The 24,200-nt window shown below is 38.8% G+C and overlaps 1 protein-coding gene across 1 annotated transcript; it reads left to right on the forward strand.

The window, feature by feature from the left end:
* The first annotated feature begins 20,314 nt into the window (after window positions 1-20,314).
* On the forward strand, window positions 20,315-23,675 carry LOC145047432 (receptor-like protein kinase 7). Its single transcript, XM_078995700.1, has 2 exons — window positions 20,315-22,940; window positions 23,217-23,675. The coding sequence occupies exons 1-2, from the start codon at window positions 20,387-20,389 to the stop codon at window positions 23,579-23,581; spliced, it is 2,919 nt and encodes a 972-aa protein (XP_078851826.1). The 5' UTR covers window positions 20,315-20,386; the 3' UTR covers window positions 23,582-23,675.
* The last annotated feature ends 525 nt before the right edge of the window (window positions 23,676-24,200 follow it).

A 24,200-nucleotide genomic window follows, 5' to 3' on the forward strand; every position in this document is an offset into this window, starting at 1 on the left:
TCCATATTTCACTTTATGAGGGTTTTTGGTCCAAGAAGTTTAGTCCTTGGGAAATGGACATCCTAAGTGACTTACCTTTCAGATATGGGGTCTAGAAGGAGTTTAATGGCATAAAAGTGCAAACTTTGTGACCATGGAAGCCCCATGCAAGCTTTAAGGTGTTATCATGCCCTTTTAAGCCCTAAAAGGCCATGCATGGAAGTAAAGTCTGAGACTTTACGTGTTCATTTGGTGTCTAGTACATAGATATCAATTTTCATGCTCTAGATTAGAGTAATAAGGCTTTTGGAGAAAGATCTATGTCATAAAGAACTAGGGTTTTAGCTAAACCCATTAAGAAGGATTATTAGCAGGTAAAGTTGGAAACCTTACCCTTAAAAGGGCATTTCCAATATGTACATGAAGTATGGGGTTTAGATCTGAAGAGTAGGGACTTAATCTGTTAAGATGGCCCAAACAAACAGTGGAACTCGTCGACTCCATAGAGGAACTCGACGAGTTAAGTCGGGATTGTCCCGTTTCAGTTTAAGGAAGAACTCAACGAGACTGTGAAGGAACTCGATGAGTTGATTAGCAAAATTGCGACTATGAGTAACCAGGGAACTCGACGAGTCAAGGGGGTGACTCGACGAGTTAGATCGCGATTTCAGGGTTCTAGGACTCGGCGAATTGATGGAGCAACTTGGCTAGTTGGGTCAACACAGAATGTTGACTTTGACCAGAATGTGGACTTTGACCAGGGGTAAAATGGTCATTTTACTCATAGAAGGATTCTTAGTTTTTGACTAAGCATTTATTGTGATAATGATAGTCGTGGAGTTATTGGAGCAACCATCAGAGATTCCTCACACGATATTTCAGCAGCCAGCTTGAGAGGTGAGTTTTTCTCCAATAGGAACGGGCCGAAGGCACCAATGTCGGCCCATTTATGTAAGTTAGCATATGTCGGGTTTCGGTTCGATGCCCGGGTTAGCTTGATGTAGATTATATGTTTCCGTATTCGGTCCGATGTCAGGGAAAGCCTGAGGAATGTTTGTATGCTTGATGTCTTCATGATTCTTGCATGTGTTTGTTTATATGTTCTGGACTTTGATCGATGCCAGGGCAAGCCCGAGGAATGTTTAGTTACATGTTATATGTTGTATGTTCTGGAATTCGGTCCGATGTCGGGGAAAGCCCGAGGAAGAATTTGGCTTATATGTTTATGTTATGTGTTTATGTTATATGCTTGTTGCTATGTTATATGTATACCGTACTTCGGTCTGATATTGGGCGGGGCTCGATGTCGGATTCGTCCAATGTCGGGCGGGGACCGATGTAGTGAGGAAGGCCCACTATATTTTATTATGTGATTATGTGTATGGTATGTGGTAGTTTGGGGAGTCTCACTAAGCTTTGTGCTTACAATTTTCAATTTTGGTTTCAGGTACTTCCGCTAGCAAGGGGAAGAGCTTAGGATGACTGCATGACACACACCACAACTTCTAGCCTGGGATGTTTAGACTCTGATATTTTGACACGTGATTTAATACTATATTTTTGATACGATGATTTGAGATACATGACTTATGATTTTATTATTATGATGTTTGATTAATTATGTTTTTCTTAAATGATTTTAAACGAAATTTTTTGACTGTATTTTGGGATGTTACAAGATGTGATGGATGCATATAACCCATCTCCCCATGCGTCCCATAACCCTAACCCAAGTAGTTGAAACAACTGCCACCTTCCTTATTTCTCCCTTCACCTCCGGTCGTTGCTACCATACACGTAGCTCATTTTTCCGATCAGCTAACGGCCACCAAGAGATCACCGTTGTCACACCCCAAAACCAAGAACGGCGGAAACGTTCTGGGGCGGAGGACGTCATGTAAGTATCACAACACAGTAAATGTAAATAAGCAAACAACATCACCCATTGCATTAAATATATAGTTTTAATACAAGCGTGTTCTGTACATTATAGACACCAAAAATAACGTATATCAAAATAATAAGATGAGTCGTGAATGCGCTCCATCTTCTCAAAAGCTGGCCTCGGTACCTGTCTACTGATGACCTGAGAATACAAGTTATTTTGAAAGAGTTTATCAACATTAAGCTGGTGAGTTCATAAGTATTTTAGTGTCGGTATTTGTCATCCAAAAATGTTTGAACATGTATAACGAATAAGTTTGTAAAATGTATGTAAAGGTTTGCAATTGTTTGTAAAAGTTTGAATCTCTCAGAAAAACCTATATTTTCTATTAAAGTAGCCTTCTACCAAGGCTTAATTGTTTTGTATGCTCGTTTGATGTAAAAGTGTGTAATTTCCCAAGTGTAACTATCATTTAACAAAACATAGTTGTACATAAACGTTTAAGTGAGGTTATCACTAAAAATATGTAATGGGTAAATTATTGTAGTACTGTAGCCTTGTATTATAAGAACTACTTCTGTACTAACTACCTTAAACCGGATTTATATTAAGGTATTACGTGATAAATTGCACCATACTATCGACTAGTAACAACGACAAATGAATGGTCGTAATAACGGAATGACGTTTGGCACCCGCAGACCTGCAGGTCCGGCTGTAGCTAGCAGCAAGGTGTAGGATTGTCAATCCAGTATAGATCTATACGCAAACTCACGCTCTCCCTTCAAGAGAATTCTGGCTACAACTCGAGCCATGACAGTTAAGTCATGTTCCGATTTAAATCACAATAATAAAGTATTCATGTATATGTACTGTTTCTCGTTCTAGTATATGTATATGTATTGTTTCTAGCATCATTGTACATGTATTGTTTCTAGTATATGTATATGTATTGTTTCTAGCATCATTGTATAAGTATTGTTTCTAGTATATGTATATGTATTGTTTCTAGCATCATTGTATATGTATTGTTTTATGTATTGTGTTACCCCGATGGTAACTAACTATTGATGTACTGATAAATATGAATATGGAAGTACTTTTATGTCTATACATGTATATATGATATATAACTAATGTTGAAACGACCTTCGGATGGTCACCCGAAATCCCACCAGACCACATCTCAGTGCGCGAAAAGGAAATAGGGCGGATGGCCTTCCTAAGCCCTTTAAACATTACTTATATATATATATATATACATATATGGGCATGCAATTTATAAGAAGTAAAACAAAGTTTAATAAAAGCATTTGATAAGTAAAAAAGAGTTTGTAAAACATTTGAAGTGAAACAGTTTGATAAACAGTTTGAACATTGGTAAAAATCGTTGTTTTCCTAGTTATTAATCACATGTGATTAAATGCAATCACATGTGATTGAAGCAATAACTATAAGTATTTGACTTGTATTCCCCCCGTTAGAAGTATTTAAAACATTTAAAATCATTTCAAAGGTTGATTCAAGGGGTATGAACTCACTTGTGGTGAGTCGTTTGAATTGTAGTGTCGGATACCGTGCTAGGTGGCAAACGGAGACTTGTTTACTCGCACGAGCCTAGTTATCATATAATAAGCATATATATAACTAATTAGACAAATAATAACTTAAATAAATAAGTTAAGACACTTAGGAAACATGTAAACACTTTTATGAGTGTTTAAGGTTCAAATGGTTGCATCTAAGTTGCTACGGGACAAGGCAAAAGGGTTTGAAACATCAAATGGCCTTGCATAGGAGTTCACCACCCAACAAACCCCACACCTTGGAGTTTACGGCCGTAAACTCATGGGTTTATGGCCGTGAACTCCTCAAAGGGTGGTCTTGGGTGTTTTATGGTGCTATCTTGATCCTAGAACACTCCTAGCTTTGTTTGAATAACACATGAAGTAGTTTAAGGCTCTAGAATACCCCATAGTGGAGTTTTCGGCCTAAAGTCCATTCACCCTAGAGTTTACGGCCGTAAACTCCTATGGGGTGATGGCTTTTAATTGTTTTGAGGCTCTTACACATCAAGGATGGCTTCCATGAATTTATCTAAGGCTAATGGGGACAAGAGGCACACTTTTGTGCCTTCACTTGGAGTTTACGGCCCAAGATATGTTCCTTGGCCGTAAACTCCTTTCAAGGAGTGATTTTTATGTGTTCTACTCTCCATTATAGTCCCAAGTACTCAAGGTAAATTGTCTTAAGGCCTAAGGTGTGCTTGGAATGATTTTTACCCTTAGAAAAGGGGTTTACGGCCCAAGATCCTTCCTTGGCCGTAAACTCCTATAATTCTATCATTTTGAAGTGTTTTGAAGTCCAAACTAAGCACAAGTATTAGTGGTTAAAGTCCTTAGGATCAAGGAGGCAAGTTAGGGCATGTTTGACCCTTAAAAAGGGTTTACGGCCCAAGAAAGTTCCTTGGCCGTAAACTCCTCTAACTTGTTGATTTTGGATGCTTTCTAGTCTATAAAGATCATACACAAGGTCCTTTACACGTTGTCTAACACGGAATCGGGACTAGGAAGCCTTAAAGTTCCATTTTGGAGTTTACTCCCCAAGAACGTTCTTGGGCGGTAAACTCACGGATCTTGTATTTTGGACATGTAATTGATGTTATAAAGCATATAACAAGTATTAAAACATGTTTAGGAAAGTAGACTCACAATCTGGGATGAAAACCCGAAGATCCGTCAGAGAGAATTGGCTTTTCTCTAGTTGGAATTGTGAATAATGAATTAATTAAATTTAGAAATCTATTTATAGTCCTGGAATATTTTGACAGAAAATATTTTTATTTCAGAAGTCGGACTATAACATTATGAAACTTAAAATGTTCAAGTTTCACAATTACAGGAGCATCCACTCTCCTGATACGTCAAGAAACGTAAACCCTAATCTACACAAACTTGTTCGGACAAGTCTGAAATTTACAGAAATTGGACTAGCTTCTATTGAATAGATAATGTTCGTACAATGGAAATTTCGGGTTGTCACATCATCCCCCCGTTAAAAGGAATTTCGTCCCGAAATTAGAATTTAAGCAAATAAGAAGTTACAAATAACTAAGCGAAAAGATGAGGATATTTCAGTTTCATCTGATCCTCGCGTTCCCAAGTGAATTCTTGTCCTCTCTTGGCGTTCCAGCGAACTTTCACGATAGGGATACGGCTTTGCTTCGTCTGCTTGACCTCACGGTCCATGATCTCTACAGGTTCTTCTACGAAGTTGAGGCTCTCGTTGATCTCGATCTCGTCGAGTGGGATTACGAGAGTCTCGTCGGACAGACACTTTTTCAAGTTAGATACGTGGAATGTAGAATGTACGTTACGAAGTGTGTCGGGTAGATCAAGTTTGTAAGCTACGGGGCCGACTCTTGCGAGAATCTCGAAAGGCCCTATGTACCTACGATTAAGCTTCCCACGCTTATCGAAGCGTATCAAGCCCTTCCAGGGTGAGACTTTGAGAAGGACTCGGTCTCCTACTTGAAATTCCAAAGGTTTTCTGCGTTTATCAGCGTAGCTCTTTTGTCGGTCTCTAGAGGCTTTCAATCGTTCACGAATCTGAACGATCTTCTCTGTCGTTTCCCGAATGATTTCCGGACCAGTGAGAGTACTGTCGGAAGCTTGCCCTCTAGCTAATTGGGTATCCCCCACCTCAGCCCAGCACAGAGGGGATCTGCACTTTCGGCCGTAGAGAGCTTCAAATGGTGCTGCTTTTATGCTTGTGTGATAACTGTTGTTGTAGGAAAATTCGACGAGGGGTAAATGAGTATCCCACGCTTTTCCAAAGTCAATTACACAAGCACGCAGCATATCTTCTAAAGTCTGGATTGTCCTCTCACTCTGTCCGTCAGTCTGTGGATGGTAGGTTGTGCTCATGTCCAGCCTTGTTCCTAGGGAATGTTGCAGTGATTGCCAAAATCTTGAGGTGAACCTACTATCTCTATCGGAGATAATGGATATAGGTACACCATGTAGTCGTACGATTTCCCTAATGTATGTTCTCGTAAGTTTCTCCATCTTGTCGGTTTCTTTGATAGGCAGGAAGTGTGCAGACTTGGTCAATCTATCAATGATGACCCATATGGTATCAAGTCCACCCGTTGTCTTGGGCAACTTGGTTATAAAATCCATAGTGATCCGCTCCCACTTCCATTCTGGAATCTCTGGTTGTTGCAGTAAACCAGAGGGCTTCTGGTACTCGACCTTTACCTTTGCGCAAGTAAGGCATTTACTTACGAAGGTAGCAATCTCTGCTTTCATATTAGGCCACCAGTATAGCTTTTTAAGATCCAGATACATCTTATCTGAACCTGGGTGGACGGAATACCGAGTGTTGTGCGCCTCGGTCATGACTAAGTCTCGGAAACCACCGTGTTTCGGTGTCCAGATCCGATCCATGAAGTATAAGGCTCCGTCACCCTTGGCTTCTAAATTCTTGTCCATTCCTCTAAGGGATTCACTCGTCACATTTTCAGGTTTCATGGCTTCAAGTTGGGCCGCCTGAATTTGGTTAGACAAGTGTGAATGGATGGTTATTGATAATGACTTGACCTTGCGACTAGAATATTCTTTCCGACTCAGGGCGTCTGCTACTACGTTGGCTTTACCCGGATGATAACGAATATCGCATTCGTAATCACTGAGTAGCTCGAACCACCGTCGTTGTCTCATGTTGAGCTCCTTCTGATCGAATATGTGTTGTAAACTCTTGTGGTCGGTAAAGATAGTGCTCTTCGTTCCATACAAGTAATGTCTCCAGATCTTCACGGCAAACACTACTGCTCCCAGTTCAAGATCGTGTGTCATATAGTTAACTTCGTGTGTCTTCAACTGTCGGGAGGCGTAGGCGATGACCTTACCTCGTTGCATCAGAACACACCCGAGCCCTTGGTTCGATGCATCGCAATAGACTACGAAGTCTTCTATCCCTTCGGGGAGAGATAGTATTGGTGCGGTGCACAAGGCTCGTTTGAGCGTTTGGAACGCTCTCTCTTGTTTCTCTTCCCAGTCAAAGGCCACGCCTTTCTGGGTCAGGGTTGTAAGAGGTTTCGCTATTCGGGAGAAGTTCTGAATGAATCTGCGGTAGTAGCCAGCAAGACCTAGAAATTGATGAATTTCTGTCGGCGTCTTGGGTGCTGACCAGTTCTCGATGGCTTTAATTTTGGATGGGTCCACGTGGATTCCCTCTTCGCTTACCACGTGTCCTAAGAATTCGACTCTTCGGATCCAAAATTCACATTTCAAGAACTTTGCATAAAGTTTCTCCGTTCGTAAAGTTCCTAAAACTAGTCGTAGGTGATCGCCATGCTCTTCCTTACTTAGGGAGTAGATTAGGATGTCGTCAATGAAAACGATGACGAACTGATCCAAGTAAGGTCGGCATACTCTGTTCATCAGGTCCATGAAAACTGCTGGCGCATTGGTCAATCCGAATGGCATCACCACGAACTCGTAGTGTCCGTAACGAGTTCGGAAGGCTGTCTTTGGAACATCTTCCTCTAGCACTCGTAACTGGTGATATCCGGATCTTAGATCAATTTTGGAGAAATAGTTCGCCCCTTGCAGTTGGTCAAATAGATCGTCTATGCGAGGCAGAGGGTAACGATTTTTGACCGTCAGTTTGTTGAGTTCTCTGTAGTCGATACACATACGAAATGATCCGTCTTTCTTCTTAACGAACAAGACCGGTGCTCCCCAAGGTGAGAAGCTTGGTCTTATGAATCCCTTGCTGAGCAGTTCGTTAAGTTGACTAGATAATTCCTGCATCTCTGCTGGTGCTAATCGGTAGGGCGACTTGGCTACTGGGGTAGCTCCTGGGACTAAGTCGATTCGGAACTCGACCTGTCGTTGCGGAGGTAATCCAGGTAGTTCTTCTGGGAAAATGTCGGGAAAGTCGCTCACTACTGGAATGTTCTTGAGTTCTTTCGTTTCGAGGTTCGTGTCGACGACGTGAGCAAGGAATGCATGGTATTCTTTGCGCAGATATTTCTGTGCTTGAATACTTGATATAATGCGAAGACTCGCACCAGGTTTGTCGCCGTAGACTATAAGAGTTTCATTAGACGGAAGGTTTAGTCGGACTGCTTTCTCGAAGCACATGATGTCGGCGCGATGAAGACTCAACCAATCCATGCCGATGATGACGTCGAAACTTTTTATTGAGACCGGCATGAGGTCGATTGGGAATGAATGGTTATCTAGGGTTAGGATACATCCTAAGTATATGCTATTGGTGTTTTCTATTTTGCCGTTAGCCATTTCTACTGTGAATTGTTCTTTAAGTGCGTGTGGTTGTGGTTTAAGCATGCGAGCAAATTTGTGGTTTACGAAGCTTCGCTCCGCTCCACTATCGAACAGAATGCATGCATAGGAGTTATCGAGGAGGAACGTACCAGTCACCACTGTCGGGTCAGCGACTGCTTCCCCGTGGCCTATAGCTAGTACCCTCCCTGCTCCTCCCGTATTTCTCGCTTTGGGGCAGTCCCTCTTATAGTGGCCTGTTTCGCCACATCCATAGCAAGTTGGGCTCGCGCCAGAGCCAGGGACTTGCGTGATTGGTTGTGCCGGGAATTTACAGAAATGGATGGTGTGTCCTTTCCTGTTGCAGTTAGAACACTGCATTTCACGGTAGGGGCCGTTGTGGTGGAAGTTGCATTTGTTGCACTTTGGCAAACTTCCAGCATACTGCTTCCCCGGAGCAGTAACAGCAGTAGGGGTTACCGCAGCATGCACTACCACGATTTGCTGTTTCTTCGAAGCTCGCTGTTTCTTCTTCTCATCCCAGAACTTCCGCTTGTTGCCCGCGGGTTTGGAGGGTTCTGGGATGTCTTGGGTGGTTGTGGTTACGGGGGTCTTGACTCCATGGTCAATGAGTCTTTGTTCCAAACGCTTGGCACTGTCGAAGGTAGCGGGGTTGGATGCTAAGACATTCCCCTGGTAAGGAGGCACTAGCCCCCATACATACCTTTCGATCTTTTTACCCTCAGTGGGAACCATATTGGGGCATAGGGCCACCAGTTCGCTAAAGCGGGCAGTGTAAGCGATCACATTGGTGCCCTTCATGGTCAGGTTCCAGAGTTCATGTTCTAACTTCTGGACTTCGCCCCTCGGGCAGTACTCCTCAGTCATGAGGTCCTTCATCGTTTCCCAGCCCATGTCGTTAGCCACAACGAGAGTTAGGACTTTGACGTGGCCGTTCCACCACGTTAGGGCTTTATCCTCGAAGGTGCATGCGGCATATTTCACTTTGAATGCAGCAGGGCACGAACAGATTTCGAAGACTGATTCAGTCTTCTCGAACCATTGCGAGAGAGCAATGACTCCGCCGGTGCCATAGAAAGGCTTCGGCTTGCAGTTTGTAAAATCCTTGTAGGAGCACTCCCTTGAGCGCACAGGGATTTCGATCGGAATAGATTCCACAGGGGTTCCACCTCTGTTGGCATCAGTAGAGTGATACTGTGCCATGGCAGTTGCCACTGCTGCAGCTACGGCAGCATTTAGGGCTGCTGTATCAATGACCGGAGGTGGTGGAGGCGGTGGAGGTGCATGATTATTCCTTGCCCTGGGAGATTTGCGAGGAGGCATCTTTCAACTATATGTTTATAAAGATGAGAAAAGTGGTAAGAATCAATTTGTAAGTAATGTGTGAATGACACATGGACTAACTAACCATAGCCCAACAATTGAATGAGTGTTTGTGTTCATAACCAGAAAGATGTGTAGGAAAACCCAAATGTAAAGATTCATCCCACAGAGTAGGTAGTTGTCAACAATACTGGTATTACTGATGTAACAAGTTCAATGAAAATTGACCTAACAGTAGGTCTTACATCATACCATACAGAAAGTTTGACAGTTCTTAGATTCCTAATTAGAGTACTGAAAGTTAGGAATATTTTACAGATAAGTGCTACTTAGAGCACAGATGTTAAAAGGCTAATCCTTAACCCAAAAGATAATGATGTACTAGACATCATCTAACGGCGATGAGTATTCCTCGGGAGAACCCTGAGGTCTCTCATTTGCCGTACCACCTCTTGAAGGTGTCGTTCATGAGCCCTTTGACGAGTTCGAAGTTCCATGACTTCAGCTTGAGAGGCAACCAGACGTTGCTGCAGAGTTTCATTGGTTCTCCGGGTCCGTTCCATATCTTCTTCGAGACGGCGAATGCGGACTGTGTTGACACCAGAGTTGGCATCAATCTCCACGACCCGGTCGATGGCTGCTCGACCTTGCTCGACATTACGAGCTATTCTACGGATAAGGACAGGTAGAGCTCGGTCAGCAGAGCCACCATCGTTGACGTTGTAAAAGGTTCGGTCCCCAAAGTATGGTAAGGGTTGACCCTGTTCATCACTCCAGCGATTCAAGTTATGTACCCATAAAGGAGTGGGACCTAGAAAAGCTGGTCGAGGGTTGTTGTTCGGGGCCTAACCTACTGGAGGTAGGTTGTTAACTTCGGGCTCAGAGTCTGATCCATCTGAGAAGCCTTCAGCTTGATGATCATCCAACGGGATTGGGTGTTCATCGTCAGACTCTGCTTCGAGCCATCCTACGTTGCCTTCATTTGGAAAGTATGGGTCGCCGTGATGGAATCCAGCCATCTAAATCTACGCGAGAAGAGAGGTATAAAGATATAGTATACAAGTAGTTGGTAGTACAAAATACACCTATAGTATTTTAAGTTTAGGTTCTATTGAATCTTCTTGTGGTATTGTTGGTAAGTTTTTAGACTTGTTAACACATCACAACCATTCTAGAGCATATGCTAATCACTCCTCGGACCAGCATAGTTGATCAAGCTATGCCATTCCCAAGACTGACCATATATCCCCGAGCTTACCTGTGATATTTAACAAACGTAATACTTTTGTTCTTGTCGTTGTGACACTGGTTTTAGTATGAATGTAGACTAGTATACTTAATTAAATATTTTAGTATTTTAAGTATAGACTCTTGGTCAGAGTGTTTTAATCCCAAATGGGTTTATAGTTTAGTATATCTTTTATGGGTTGATACACTTGATTCACTATAAACAATGCTCTGATACCAATCCGTCACACCCCAAAACCAAGAACGGCGGAAACGTTCTGGGGCGGAGGACGTCATGTAAGTATCACAACACAGTAAATGTAAATAAGCAAACAACATCACCCATTGCATTAAATATATAGTTTTAATACAAGCGTGTTCTGTACATTATAGACACCAAAAATAACGTATATCAAAATAATAAGATGAGTCGTGAATGCGCTCCATCTTCTCAAAAGCTGGCCTCGGTACCTGTCTACTGATGACCTGAGAATACAAGTTATTTTGAAAGAGTTTATCAACATTAAGCTGGTGAGTTCATAAGTATTTTAGTGTCGGTATTTGTCATCCAAAAATGTTTGAACATGTATAACGAATAAGTTTGTAAAATGTATGTAAAGGTTTGCAATTGTTTGTAAAAGTTTGAATCTCTCAGAAAAACCTATATTTTCTATTAAAGTAGCCTTCTACCAAGGCTTAATTGTTTTGTATGCTCGTTTGATGTAAAAGTGTGTAATTTCCCAAGTGTAACTATCATTTAACAAAATATAGTTGTACATAAACGTTTAAGTGAGGTTATCACTAAAAATATGTAATGGGTAAATTATTGTAGTACTGTAGCCTTGTATTATAAGAACTACTGCTGTACTAACTACCTTAAACCGGATTTATATTAAGGCATTACGTGATAAATTGCACCATACTATCGACTAGTAACAACGACAAATGAATGGTCGTAATAACGGAATGACGTTTGGCACCCGCAAACCTGCAGGTCCAGCTGTAGCTAGCAGCAAGGTGTAGGATTGTCAATCCAGTATAGATCTATACGCAAACTCACGCTCTCCCTTCAAGAGAATTCTGGCTACAACTCGAGCCATGACAGTTAAGTCATGCTCCGATTTAAATCACAATAATAAAGTATTCATGTATATGTACTGTTTCTCGTTCTAGTATATGTATATGTATTGTTTCTAGCATCATTGTACATGTATTGTTTCTAGTATATGTATATGTATTGTTTCTAGCATCATTGTATAAGTATTGTTTCTAGTATATGTATATGTATTGTTTCTAGCATCATTGTATATGTATTGTTTTATGTATTGTGTTACCCCGATGGTAACTAACTATTGATGTACTGATAAATATGAATATGGAAGTACTTTTATGTCTATACATGTATATATGATATATAACTAATGTTGAAACGACCTTCGGATGGTCACCCGAAATCCCACCAGACCACATCTCAGTGCGCGAAAAGGAAATAGGGCGGATGGCCTTCCTAAGCCCTTTAAACATTACTTATATATATATATATATATACATATATGGGCATGCAATTTATAAGAAGTAAAACAAAGTTTAATAAAAGCATTTGATAAGTAAAAAAGAGTTTGTAAAACATTTGAAGTGAAACAGTTTGATAAACAGTTTGAACATTGGTAAAAATCGTTGTTTTCCTAGTTATTAATCACATGTGATTAAATGCAATCACATGTGATTGAAGCAATAACTATAAGTATTTGACTTGTATTCCCCCCGTTAGAAGTATTTAAAACATTTAAAATCATTTCAAAGGTTGATTCAAGGGGTATGAACTCACTTGTGGTGAGTCGTTTGAATTGTAGTGTCGGATACCGTGCTAGGTGGCAAACGGAGACTTGTTTACTCGCACGAGCCTAGTTATCATATAATAAGCATATATATAACTAATTAGACAAATAATAACTTAAATAAATAAGTTAAGACACTTAGGAAACATGTAAACACTTTTATGAGTGTTTAAGGTTCAAATGGTTGCATCTAAGTTGCTACGGGACAAGGCAAAAGGGTTTGAAACATCAAATGGCCTTGCATAGGAGTTCACCACCCAACAAACCCCACACCTTGGAGTTTACGGCCGTAAACTCATGGGTTTATGGCCGTGAACTCCTCAAAGGGTGGTCTTGGGTGTTTTATGGTGCTATCTTGATCCTAGAACACTCCTAGCTTTGTTGGAATAACACATGAAGTAGTTTAAGGCTCTAGAATACCCCATAGTGGAGTTTTCGGCCTAAAGTCCATTCACCCTAGAGTTTACGGCCGTAAACTCCTATGGGGTGATGGCTTTTAATTGTTTTGAGGCTCTTACACATCAAGGATGGCTTCCATGAATTTATCTAAGGCTAATGGGGACAAGAGGCACACTTTTGTGCCTTCACTTGGAGTTTACGGCCCAAGATATGTTCCTTGGCCGTAAACTCCTTTCAAGGAGTGATTTTTATGTGTTCTACTCTCCATTATAGTCCCAAGTACTCAAGGTAAATTGTCTTAAGGCCTAAGGTGTGCTTGGAATGATTTTTACCCTTAGAAAAGGGGTTTACGGCCCAAGATCCTTCCTTGGCCGTAAACTCCTATAATTATATCATTTTGAAGTGTTTTGAAGTCCAAACTAAGCACAAGTATTAGTGGTTAAAGTCCTTAGGCTCAAGGAGGAAAGTTAGGGCATGTTTGACCCTTAAAAAGGGGTTTACGGCCCAAGAAAGTTCCTTGGCCGTAAACTCCTCTAACTTGTTGATTTTGGATGCTTTCTAGTCTATAAAGATCATACACAAGGTCCTTTACACGTTGTCTAACACGGAATCGGGACTAGGAAGCCTTAAAGTTCCATTTTGGAGTTTACTCCCCAAGAACGTTCTTGGGCGGTAAACTCACGGATCTTGTATTTTGGACATGTAATTGATGTTATAAAGCATATAACAATTATTAAAACATGTTTAGGAAAGTAGACTCACAATCTGGGATGAAAACCCGAAGATCCGTCAGAGAGAATTGGCTTTTCTCTAGTTGGAATTGTGAATAATGAATTAATTAAATTTAGAAATCTATTTATAGTCCTGGAATATTTTGACAGAAAATATTTTTATTCCAGAAGTCGGACTATAACATTATGAAACTTAAAATGTTCAAGTTTCACAATTACAGGAGCATCCACTCTCCTGATACGTCCAGAAACGTAAACCCTAATGTACACAAACTTGTTCGGACAAGTCTGAAATTTACAGAAATTGGACTAGCTTCTATTGAATAGATAATGTTCGTACAATGGAAATTTCGGGTTGTCACAACCGTACTTCCACCATTCTTCCTATTCTCTTTCTTTAGCCGCCACCATGTGAAGCCCTCATCCGCCACCCCTTACTTCTCCATCGAATCGCTACCACCACTTTCTGGGACGTAGCGAACAACCGGGAGATCCACCAAAGGCCGAAGGCGAACCTGGGAGTGTTGGTGTAGGTTGTGAACCACCGGGATTGCTGTCGCCGCTGTGCCGAAATCGTTAGAGATGTAGTCACCGTCATCCGCCGTTACCGTCCTCTCAGTCGTTGTCGTCGCCATACGCCACCAGGTGGGTGGTTGGGTTCATTTTCCAAGAAAAAGATGTGTGTGTGTCTGTATGTATGCTTCTACCACTAGAGAGCATGTCGTATGTGTGTTTGATTGGCCAGACTTCACGAGAAAAGCTACTACCACCACCGTGAGGTGGTGGCTATCACCCCCAACCACCGCCTGCCGCCACAAGGGTGGCTGAGTACGTGTGCATGTATTATTTTGGGTGTGTGTTCATTTGGATATTTTTTGTATAGCTGTATTTAGTGGCCGGAATAATCAAGGAAATTCATAACCACCACCGTGAGGTGGTGGCTGCCGCCTTCTTCCGCCACCAGCTTCCGTGTTGGGTGGCGGTGAGCATTGTGAGATTGGATTGCTAGTTTAGATGCTTAGACATGATTTGGATTAGAATCATAACCACCACCACCACGAGGTGTTGGCTGCCGTCGTAAGCCACCGTCGACCACCACCGCCCGAGGTGAGAGTGGGTGGTACCCGACTTAATTAACATTAATTAACCTAAAAACTTAACAAATTGACTAATTGGAATGAGATTGGGTTGGAAACCCTAATTAGGGTTTAGAAAACCCTAATTTTGGATATGTTAATTTGGAATTGTCGGACCCGCATGTTTGGACCATTGGATTGGAATTATGGATTAATCCCAACCACATTATATGGTTGACCTAGTAGAATGATGGAATTAATGGATTAACTCCTTAATGGGTTAAGTGAGAACACTTAACTCTAATCGTCACTTAACTCTAATCGTCATTTTATGTGAAAACCCTAATTTTTTTTGGGCCTTGAGTTCGGCCTTTCTTTTGGGCTTTGGTGATTGGGTTATTGATGAGCCATCCAAGATGTAACACCCGTGTTTCTAGGCTAAGCATTAATGATGATGTAATAGTCTAGGCCAACCTTTGTAACTTGCTTTGAAATAATAAAGATGTATTATTTGAGTATTATGTGCTTATACTTAATTATTATGATTTAATAAATTAAGGATAAAAATAAGCGTCGAAAATAAATGTTAGATAAACCCGATATCTATGAAGGAAGCTGTAGTGGTTGAAACAAGGATTCTGAAGATATAAAGAATACCAAAATCCGAGTTACAACGAAGAAGTGATGACCTGTCGAAGTTCCGCAACAGAATCGACACGACGTTGTATGACGTAAAAAGTGAATTTACGATAAAGTGCTTTTTAGCCTTAGCGATCTAAATGAAAATCGTAGTATACGTTAAACCGAGAGAATACATAAAAAGAATGTCTAAATCCGACTATGTATGAGGAAGTCATGAATTTTCTAAGATTGACATAGCATTTTGCAACCCGAAACTCGAATTTGAGATCGGGTGATTTTTAGCCGAAACAACCTAAACGAGAATTGAATATCTTGTTGATAGCAGTTCAACGGTAAAAAGATAGACGAAAATGGACGTCGGATGAAGCAGTTATGAATTTTTAATGGACTTTTCCTGTCCCGACCTGTTAAAAATATAACTTAAAAAAAAAAGTCAAAATTAGCCGACGAAGTCTAAACGGAAGTTATGGAGCATAATTTTACCTACGCGTGGATATAGAGAACGTCAAAAACGGAGTTTGTATGCGAACGTTACGAAATTTTGAAGTGTTAGGCACAAACTTTGAGGCTGGTCCAAAGGAGTACACCCAGCATATTGAAGGAGTACACCCAGCGTACTCGTGTAAGTGATCCGGAGTCTGTCACCCCCTACTCCTTCGCATGAGAGACACGTGTCGTAGTCTTGACGCGTCCAAGCTGATCCATTTCGTACGCCTAGAGTACGAAGTTATGCCCAACGAAGAGTCTTCCGAGGCAGTACGCCCCGTGTACCGAAGAATTACGCCTAGCGTAATAAGGAGCTTCGGCCTCCTATAAATAGGATCCGAAGCCAGCTGATTTTTGGTTACAAATTGAACTTCTTTCACCCTTTTTCTCTCTTCCAAGCTACACTAAATACCCCATGCCTATAATATCATCCTAGCATCATAAGAAAGCCCGAAAATCCCAAGAAAAAGAGTTTTTGAGTCGAAACTCTGTCCACGTGAAGCCTGGTTTTTGGTGTTCAAAGTTAAGTATTTCACATAAAATGTCACTTTCACACTTATTAGGTTCTTTTAGAAAATGACAAACACCTTGTGTGCATGAAATCCTACAATGATCATCAACTCTCTAATAGACCATCCATCCCCTAGAGCTTACTATTTTTAATAAAAACAATCCTGATGTACGTATAATTCCTCACAAAAGCAAGCAAATGAATAAGCAAGTTCGTAATTCATCAACAATAGGAAAACATAAGGGATTTTTTCAAATAGAACGTCTTATATGATGTGAAATCAAGTATTAAGCACTCGATTAGTCGTTTATTATAAACTTAATTCCATGAGTTTTATGATAAATCGAGTCAATTTAGGTTGACAGTTGCTAGTAACTATGGATTCCAAGGAATATGAATTAATTTTTTTGGAACACGGGGGAATATGAATTAATCACAGACAAAAGCTTTGCACCAAGCTAGGGAGTCCAATTGAACCCCCCCCCCCCCCCCCTATTTTGAAGTGTTGTTGCAGGAACTCTACCCATTCTAGTCTTCCATATAAAGCACATTACTTTATTTGGAACTTCTTTCACCCATTCAATTTTTTTCAGGTTGATCGGGGTGGGTTGGTCAATTTTCTTCTTCAATATATTGACCAAGTATATCCCATCAGAAGATAAACTACATCTCCATACTACATTATTTCCACCTCTTTTCACTATGACATCAGGAAGTGGAATTCCAAGTTTTAACATTTCCTTTTTTACCCCTGCCATGCTTTTCCATAAACCTGAGATTTTCATATTAGCAAAATAATCCGAGGGCTTAGAATTTAGGATATGAATGCTTGAAATAACCCGACTCTATAAGAAAGATGGATCAGATCGTAACCGCCACCACCACTTAACGATTAAAGCAATGTTGAGTGCTTTAATCGAACCCACACCTAGTCCTCCTTCATCTTTTGCTGCTATGATTTTATCCCACGAGACCCATCTAATTTTTGAGGCTCCATCCAATCCACCCCATAGGAAATCTCTACGAATTATTGATCCATAATCAATCATATATCCAAACTATATATATATAGACTTAGGTTCATATATAAACCTTAATTATTGTGTGAATGTTTGAACCAATGAGAATTTAGAAAAATAATAAATGATTAATAAAACAAATAAAAGTTAATTTTGGATGTTTACATATAATTATTTTACTAACCAAAAATCAAATCGTGTATTTTCCTTAAATAATGGTTTCGGTTACAAACTTTATATCTTTATCGGCTTTTTGAATTTGACGATTTTGATTCCAAAAGTTCAATAATTATATGTAAAATTACCAAAATTTTAATCCTAACTCTCTCTCTCTCTCTCTCTCTCTCTCTCTCTCTCTCTATATATATATATATATATATATATATATATATATATATATATATATATATATATATATATATATATATATATATTCAATTTTCAACATAACAAAATGCTCAGTAACTATAGTTCGTTTGAAGTGACGGATGCTTTTAATTTCAAAACTGGTTTTCTTAATTTGTTCAATCGGTGGATTATTCAATTTCAAATAAATTGTTCATTTCAAATGCAAAGAATATATTTTACACTTAATTTAGATGTTGGGAAGTTATTTTTTTTAGCTAAAACATAGGTTATTTGGTGAAAAATTAAAAAAAAAAACTTTATAACTTATAACTTTTGCATATGGACTTCATAATATTCATTAAACAATATGAATTCTCTCAATCAAAAGAATGACATGCAAGAATCTAAAAAAAGAAAGAAAAAAAATCGTAGGCCACCTAAATTTTCGTAGGTGTTGAGTGGCGACGCAGTGGCGAACCACATTGTAACGAGGGGGTCCGTGCTCCCAACTTGAAAGTTGATATTAACCTCATTTTACTAAGATAATTCTTAAAAAATTCGGATGAAATTATCCCTTTTGGCGGTCACTTTTATCTAAAAAACCTACTTTTGTAATATTTTTAACATAAAAACTTCGTAATAATGATTTTTTCTAGTTTCAAATTTGTGTTTAATTTATAATATTTGTTTCTGGATCCATACTCGATCTACATGAATCTCAAAATAAAAAATTGCATGCCAAATTTTTAAAGATAGTGACCTACGAAAATGATGACTATTTTTATCTTTTTAGTTTTATGGTTATTATTTTATGATAAACACTTTAAGAAAATAACTATTCTGTCATTTTCTCTTTATATTATTATAAAGTTATATTTTTTTTTTTATTATTTTTGGTTGATGAAATCATGAAAAGAAGATTGTAAGTTAGCAAGATAACAAAAAGGGAAAGCTCTACGAAGCATGTAGTGAGAACCTAAATTTCGTTATTGCCGTGTCTCAATTCTCAAACAAGCAATTGTCCAAACCAGCCCATGCACCACATTTCCGTCAACATTGGACACCAATTACCATCCCAAAATAATTCATAAATATTACAATATAGTGTTAAAATTTATCTTTTATATAGATTTATATATATGTCGAGCATAATAATTTTATTTATAGTAGCTCTGATTTAAAAACAAATCAAAAATAGGGTCACCTTCATTAATGAATACATCAAAAACATTAGCAATTACAATACAGTCTGGTTATAGGATATACAAGGATGTATGCATGATGTATCAATTATTTTTAAGGTAAATGATACAAAAAACACTTTTTTTATACAGAAATTCGATTTTGACACCGTGTTTTTCTTTGTGTCAATTTTGACACTGTGTTTTTCAATTTGTTATAATTCTGATCATTTGACCGATTAACCAGGTTACATGCTGACGTGCATACTGACATTATATGCTGACGTGTCAAAATTGATTTTTTTTTCTCACAAAAACACTAAGTTTTCATTTTTTTCGATTTTGACACTAAGTTTAATTTTTTCTTTCAACTTTGACACTATATTTTTTTGTTCCAAATCGAACATCATTTTTTCCAATTTTATTCAATGTTGATAATTTTCTATTTGAAACCGTATAAATATTTTTTAATACATTTAAATCGTATAAATATGTTTTTTTTTCATTTAAAAACCATAGTTTTGTATAAATACATTTTTTTTACACACAAACCATATTTTTATATATAAATATGTATTAGTTATATAAAAATTGTATTTTATATTAAATATGCAACTTTAAAATGTGTTTGGAGGTTTGGAGGCGTGTAGTCGATCAAAACTCAGATATCATGTTTATAACCCATCAAATTTTTACATCTTATTAGAAGCTTATGGTTAGTTTGATTCTCATGATACAACTAATAACTAATGCTTTGAATGTAAGAAAAAAACACCTTGTATTTAAATAAATATGTGGTTTTTAACTGAAAAAAATATGTTTATGCGGTTTAAAATGTAATAAAAAAAATATATTTATACGGTTTCAAATGGAAAATAGACAAAATTGAACAAAATTTGATAAATGATGTTCGATTGGAACAAAAAAAACATAGTGTCAAAATCGAAATAAAAAATTAAACTTAGTGTCAAAATCGAAAAAAGTGAAAACTTAGTGTTTTTTGTGGAAAAAAATCAATTTTGATACGTCAGTATATCATGTCAGCATACCACGTCATCAAAACTGACATGTCATCATGTCACGTCAGCATGTAACCTGGTTAACCGGTCAAGTGGTCAGAATTGTAACAAATTGAAAAATACGGTGTCAAAATTGACACAAAAAAAACATGGTGTCAAAATCGAATTTCTGTGTAAAAAAAAATGTTTTTTGTGATATTTACCCTTATTTTTATCAATTAATTTGTTTATTTTTAAGTAATAAGTAAAAAATTGCTCGATACAATGAATTAAGAAAATTTTGGATCAAAGAATAAAACCCCGATACTTCAAGAGTCTCACTTGATCACTTCACTTGCATAGTTGCATCCACAGGGTTTGACCCAAAAATAAGCACACCATCTTTGATCGTATCCTGCCCGGGTCGCCGGTATGTCGCCGGAATCCATCTCCGGTCATTTACTCCTCCTTCTAGCTCTCTTTTTCTTGGTCATCAGTCCTTCATTTTCCCAATCCGACCCTCGTCAGATTCTTCTCAAATTCAAGACTGAAGTGGCAGGTTCAACCACACAGGTGTTTATCTCATGGAACGAGAATAACCCAGTTTGTAACTTCACCGGAGTGGTTTGCGACAGCAAAAATTCCATCACAGAAATTAATCTTTCTAATCAAGGGCTAGATGGAACTCTTGATTTTGATTCAATTTGTTCTATCGAATCACTCCAGAAAATCTCACTAGGATCAAATCTTTTGCATGGTAACATCAGTTCTCGCTTATCAGAATGCGCCAATTTGCAGCTTCTTGATCTCGGAGTGAATCTTTTCTCCGGAAAGTTCCCGGATATATCTTCTTTAACACAGCTACAGTTTCTAAACTTAAACCTCAGTGGTTTTTCCGGCCCATTTCCATGGAAATCGCTCGAAAAACTTACTAACCTGACTTACCTGAGCGTAGGAGACAATCTATTCGATAGAACTCCATTTCCTTCGGAAATCTTCAATCTTGTGAAGTTACAAACCCTTTATCTTACTAACTCTAGCATTGAAGGGACGATCCCGGAAGAAATTGGAAACCTCGTTTCTTTAAAAAGTCTTGAGCTTTCTTATAATTATCTGGTTGGAGCAATCCCGGAGGGGATCACGAAGCTCACCAATCTTCAAGAGCTTGAGCTGTACGACAATGAACTCTCAGGGGGGTTTCCAGTTGGGTTTAGAAACCTCGTCATGCTTTCGGAGCTTGATGTTTCGAATAACAGTCTTGAAGGTGATCTTTCAGAGTTAAGAAACTTGACTCGGATGGAATCGTTACAGTTGTTTGAGAACAATTTTTCAGGGGAAATACCCGCGGAGTTCGGAGAATTCAAGTTTTTAAAGCAATTTTCAATTTATGACAACATGTTCATCGGAGAACTCCCTGCGAAGATTGGGTCCTGGGCAGATTTTCAATACATTGATGTGTCAGAGAACTTCCTGACGGGTTCGATTCCACCTGATATGTGCAAAAATGGGAAAATTATTGAAGTTTTGATGCTTCAGAACAAGTTCACCGGTGGGTTGCCAGAGACTTACGCCGATTGTTCTTCGTTACAGCGATTAAGAGTCAGCAATAATTCACTTTCTGGTAGAGTCCCGGATAGGATTTGGGGTTTGCCTAATGTAAGGATGATTGATCTTTCAATGAATCAGTTTGAAGGTCCAGTGGCACCTAATATCGGTGAAGCCAAGTCATTAGCACAGCTTTTTATAGCTTACAATCGGTTTTCCGGCGAGTTGCCTGAGGAAATATCCAAAGCTTCATCTTTGGTGGAAATGGAGTTGACGCATAATCAGTTCACCGGTGAAATTCCGGCTAGAATTGGTGACCTTAAAAAGTTGAACAGCCTTTATTTAGATGGTAATTTTTTTTCTGATACCATTCCAGAGTCTCTCGGTTCCTGTGTTTCTCTCAACGACTTAAACCTCGCTGGAAATTCTCTCTCTGGGGAAATTCCGGCAAGCCTTGGTTCTTTACATGGCTTGAACTCCTTAAACCTTTCCAACAACAAACTTTCCGGTGTAATTCCGGCGAGTTTCTCCTCACCAAGGCTAAGCCTTATCGATTTGTCTAACAATATGTTGATTGGGCGGGTGCCGGAATCTTTATTGGCTGAGGCGTACAACGGTAGCTTCGCCGGAAATCCAGGGTTATGTGCTGATGGGAGCAAAGGTCTCCGGCAATGTGCACCGACTCCTCGTAGGTCCGGTGGTTTAGGTATTGCGAAGTATTGTTTCATCGCCGGTGCTCTCGTGTTAGTGTTGTCCTTAACTTGTTTTGTCCTTGTAAAGTCAAAGCAAAAAGATAGTGAAAGTAAGACAAATCGAGGTTTTCCGTGGGACATTAAACAATTTCATGTTATCAATATCAACGAAAGTGAAATACTGCGATCTCTCAGACGAGAGAATTTGATTGGAAAAGGTGGATCCGGGAATGTCTACAAAGTCGAATTGGGATGTGGGAAGCAATTGGCCGTGAAACATATGTGGAAGTCTGACGTTGACCTCGGTGACCGGAAAAATCACCCGATATTACCAAAACCGGAAAGCCGGTGGCCGGAATATGATGCCGAGATAGCCACTCTAAGCTCGATTCGACATGTAAATGTGGTGAAGTTGTATTGTAGTATAACGAGTGAGGACTCAAATTTGCTTGTTTATGAATACATGCCTAAAGGTAGTTTATGGGATCGGTTACATACATGTCCAAAGATCGAAATGAATTGGAAGGTCCGCTATGAGATTGCACTCGGGGCAGCAAAGGGATTGGAGTACCTACATCACGGGTGTGATAAACCAGTTATACATCGAGATGTCAAGTCAAGTAATATTTTGTTGGATGAAGAGATGAAGCCAAAAATAGCTGATTTTGGACTCGCAAAGATTGTGGAAATAAACAAGATCATGGATTCGACGCATGTCATTGCAGGAACACACGGTTACATTGCTCCTGGTACTTATCTTACCTTTATCTTGATAATACTTTGTTACAAGTATGATTTGTTTGGTAAATAAAAAAATAAAAATGATTAGATTAAAACACCATTCCCTCGTAATGAAACAAGTCTAGTGGAAGGAATCATATCCCTAGAGGAATGTTTCGTACAATTCCTAAATCGTAAATAATTAATTTATTTTTTTCATTCCGGAGCAATAATTGATCTCATTTTAGTTGTGATTATTATATACCAAACACTATATTAAACTAATGACACTTTTTGCTATATAGAATATGGATATACATTAAATGTGACCGAGAAAAGTGATATCTATAGTTTTGGAGTTGTTGTCATGGAGTTGGTAACCGGAAAAAAACCTATGCAACCAGAGTTCGGGGAAAACAAGGATATAGTACGTTGGGTTCAAGGCGAAATGAGGAGTAATGCCAACCTTATTGCTTTGGTTGATCCTAACATCTCAGAAGAATTTAAGGGACATGCTCTTAATGCTTTGATTATTGCAATACGTTGCACGATGAGGATTCCTGCGCTAAGACCATCGATGAAGATGGTTGTGCAAATGCTAGAACAAATTGAGCCGTATTCACCTATCGATATAATGATCGAGAATGACATCAACGGCGTTAAGCCATAATTTTTTACATAAAAACGATAGTATATGTACATGTACTTGTACCGCATTGTTATATTTTTAATGTGATTCTTTATATTTCTAACATACACATTATTTAACTTCTTTTTTCCAAGTTTGTAAAAATCATTCGGCGATAGCTCAGCGGTCGACTGATGATAAACGATCGACGGGGATTAATCGGCGATTAATCGGAGACCCTAAATTATTAATAAAATTATTTAAAAATTTAATATTTCCTAAAAAATTAAGTATTTGGAAATTCTAAATTTTAAAATTTTGAAATTTTAAAAATTTTAGTATAATATTTTAAAATTAGAAAGCTTAAAAATTTTAAAATTTAAAATTGTAGTATGATATTTGAATTTATTTTTGAATTTTTTAAATATTTCCCATATATGACCGCCGAGGCCCGTCAAGCCTGAGTTTGACCGATTTTGACAAATTTCCGCCAAACACCCTTATCGTAATTGGTTCGAGACCGTTAAACGATTAATCGGCCGCCAAAACCGATTTCTACAACACTGTTTTTTTCATTCAAAAGTTATTGAATTTATAACGAACTTTATATTTTACACATGATAAAGCTTAAAGAGAAAAATAGAAAAATAGAAAAAGTTAT

This window comes from Lactuca saligna, chromosome 5, assembly GCF_052625555.1.
Source record: "Lactuca saligna cultivar CGN05327 chromosome 5, ASM5262555v1, whole genome shotgun sequence".
In the NCBI taxonomy this organism is placed as follows: domain Eukaryota; kingdom Viridiplantae; phylum Streptophyta; class Magnoliopsida; order Asterales; family Asteraceae; genus Lactuca; species Lactuca saligna.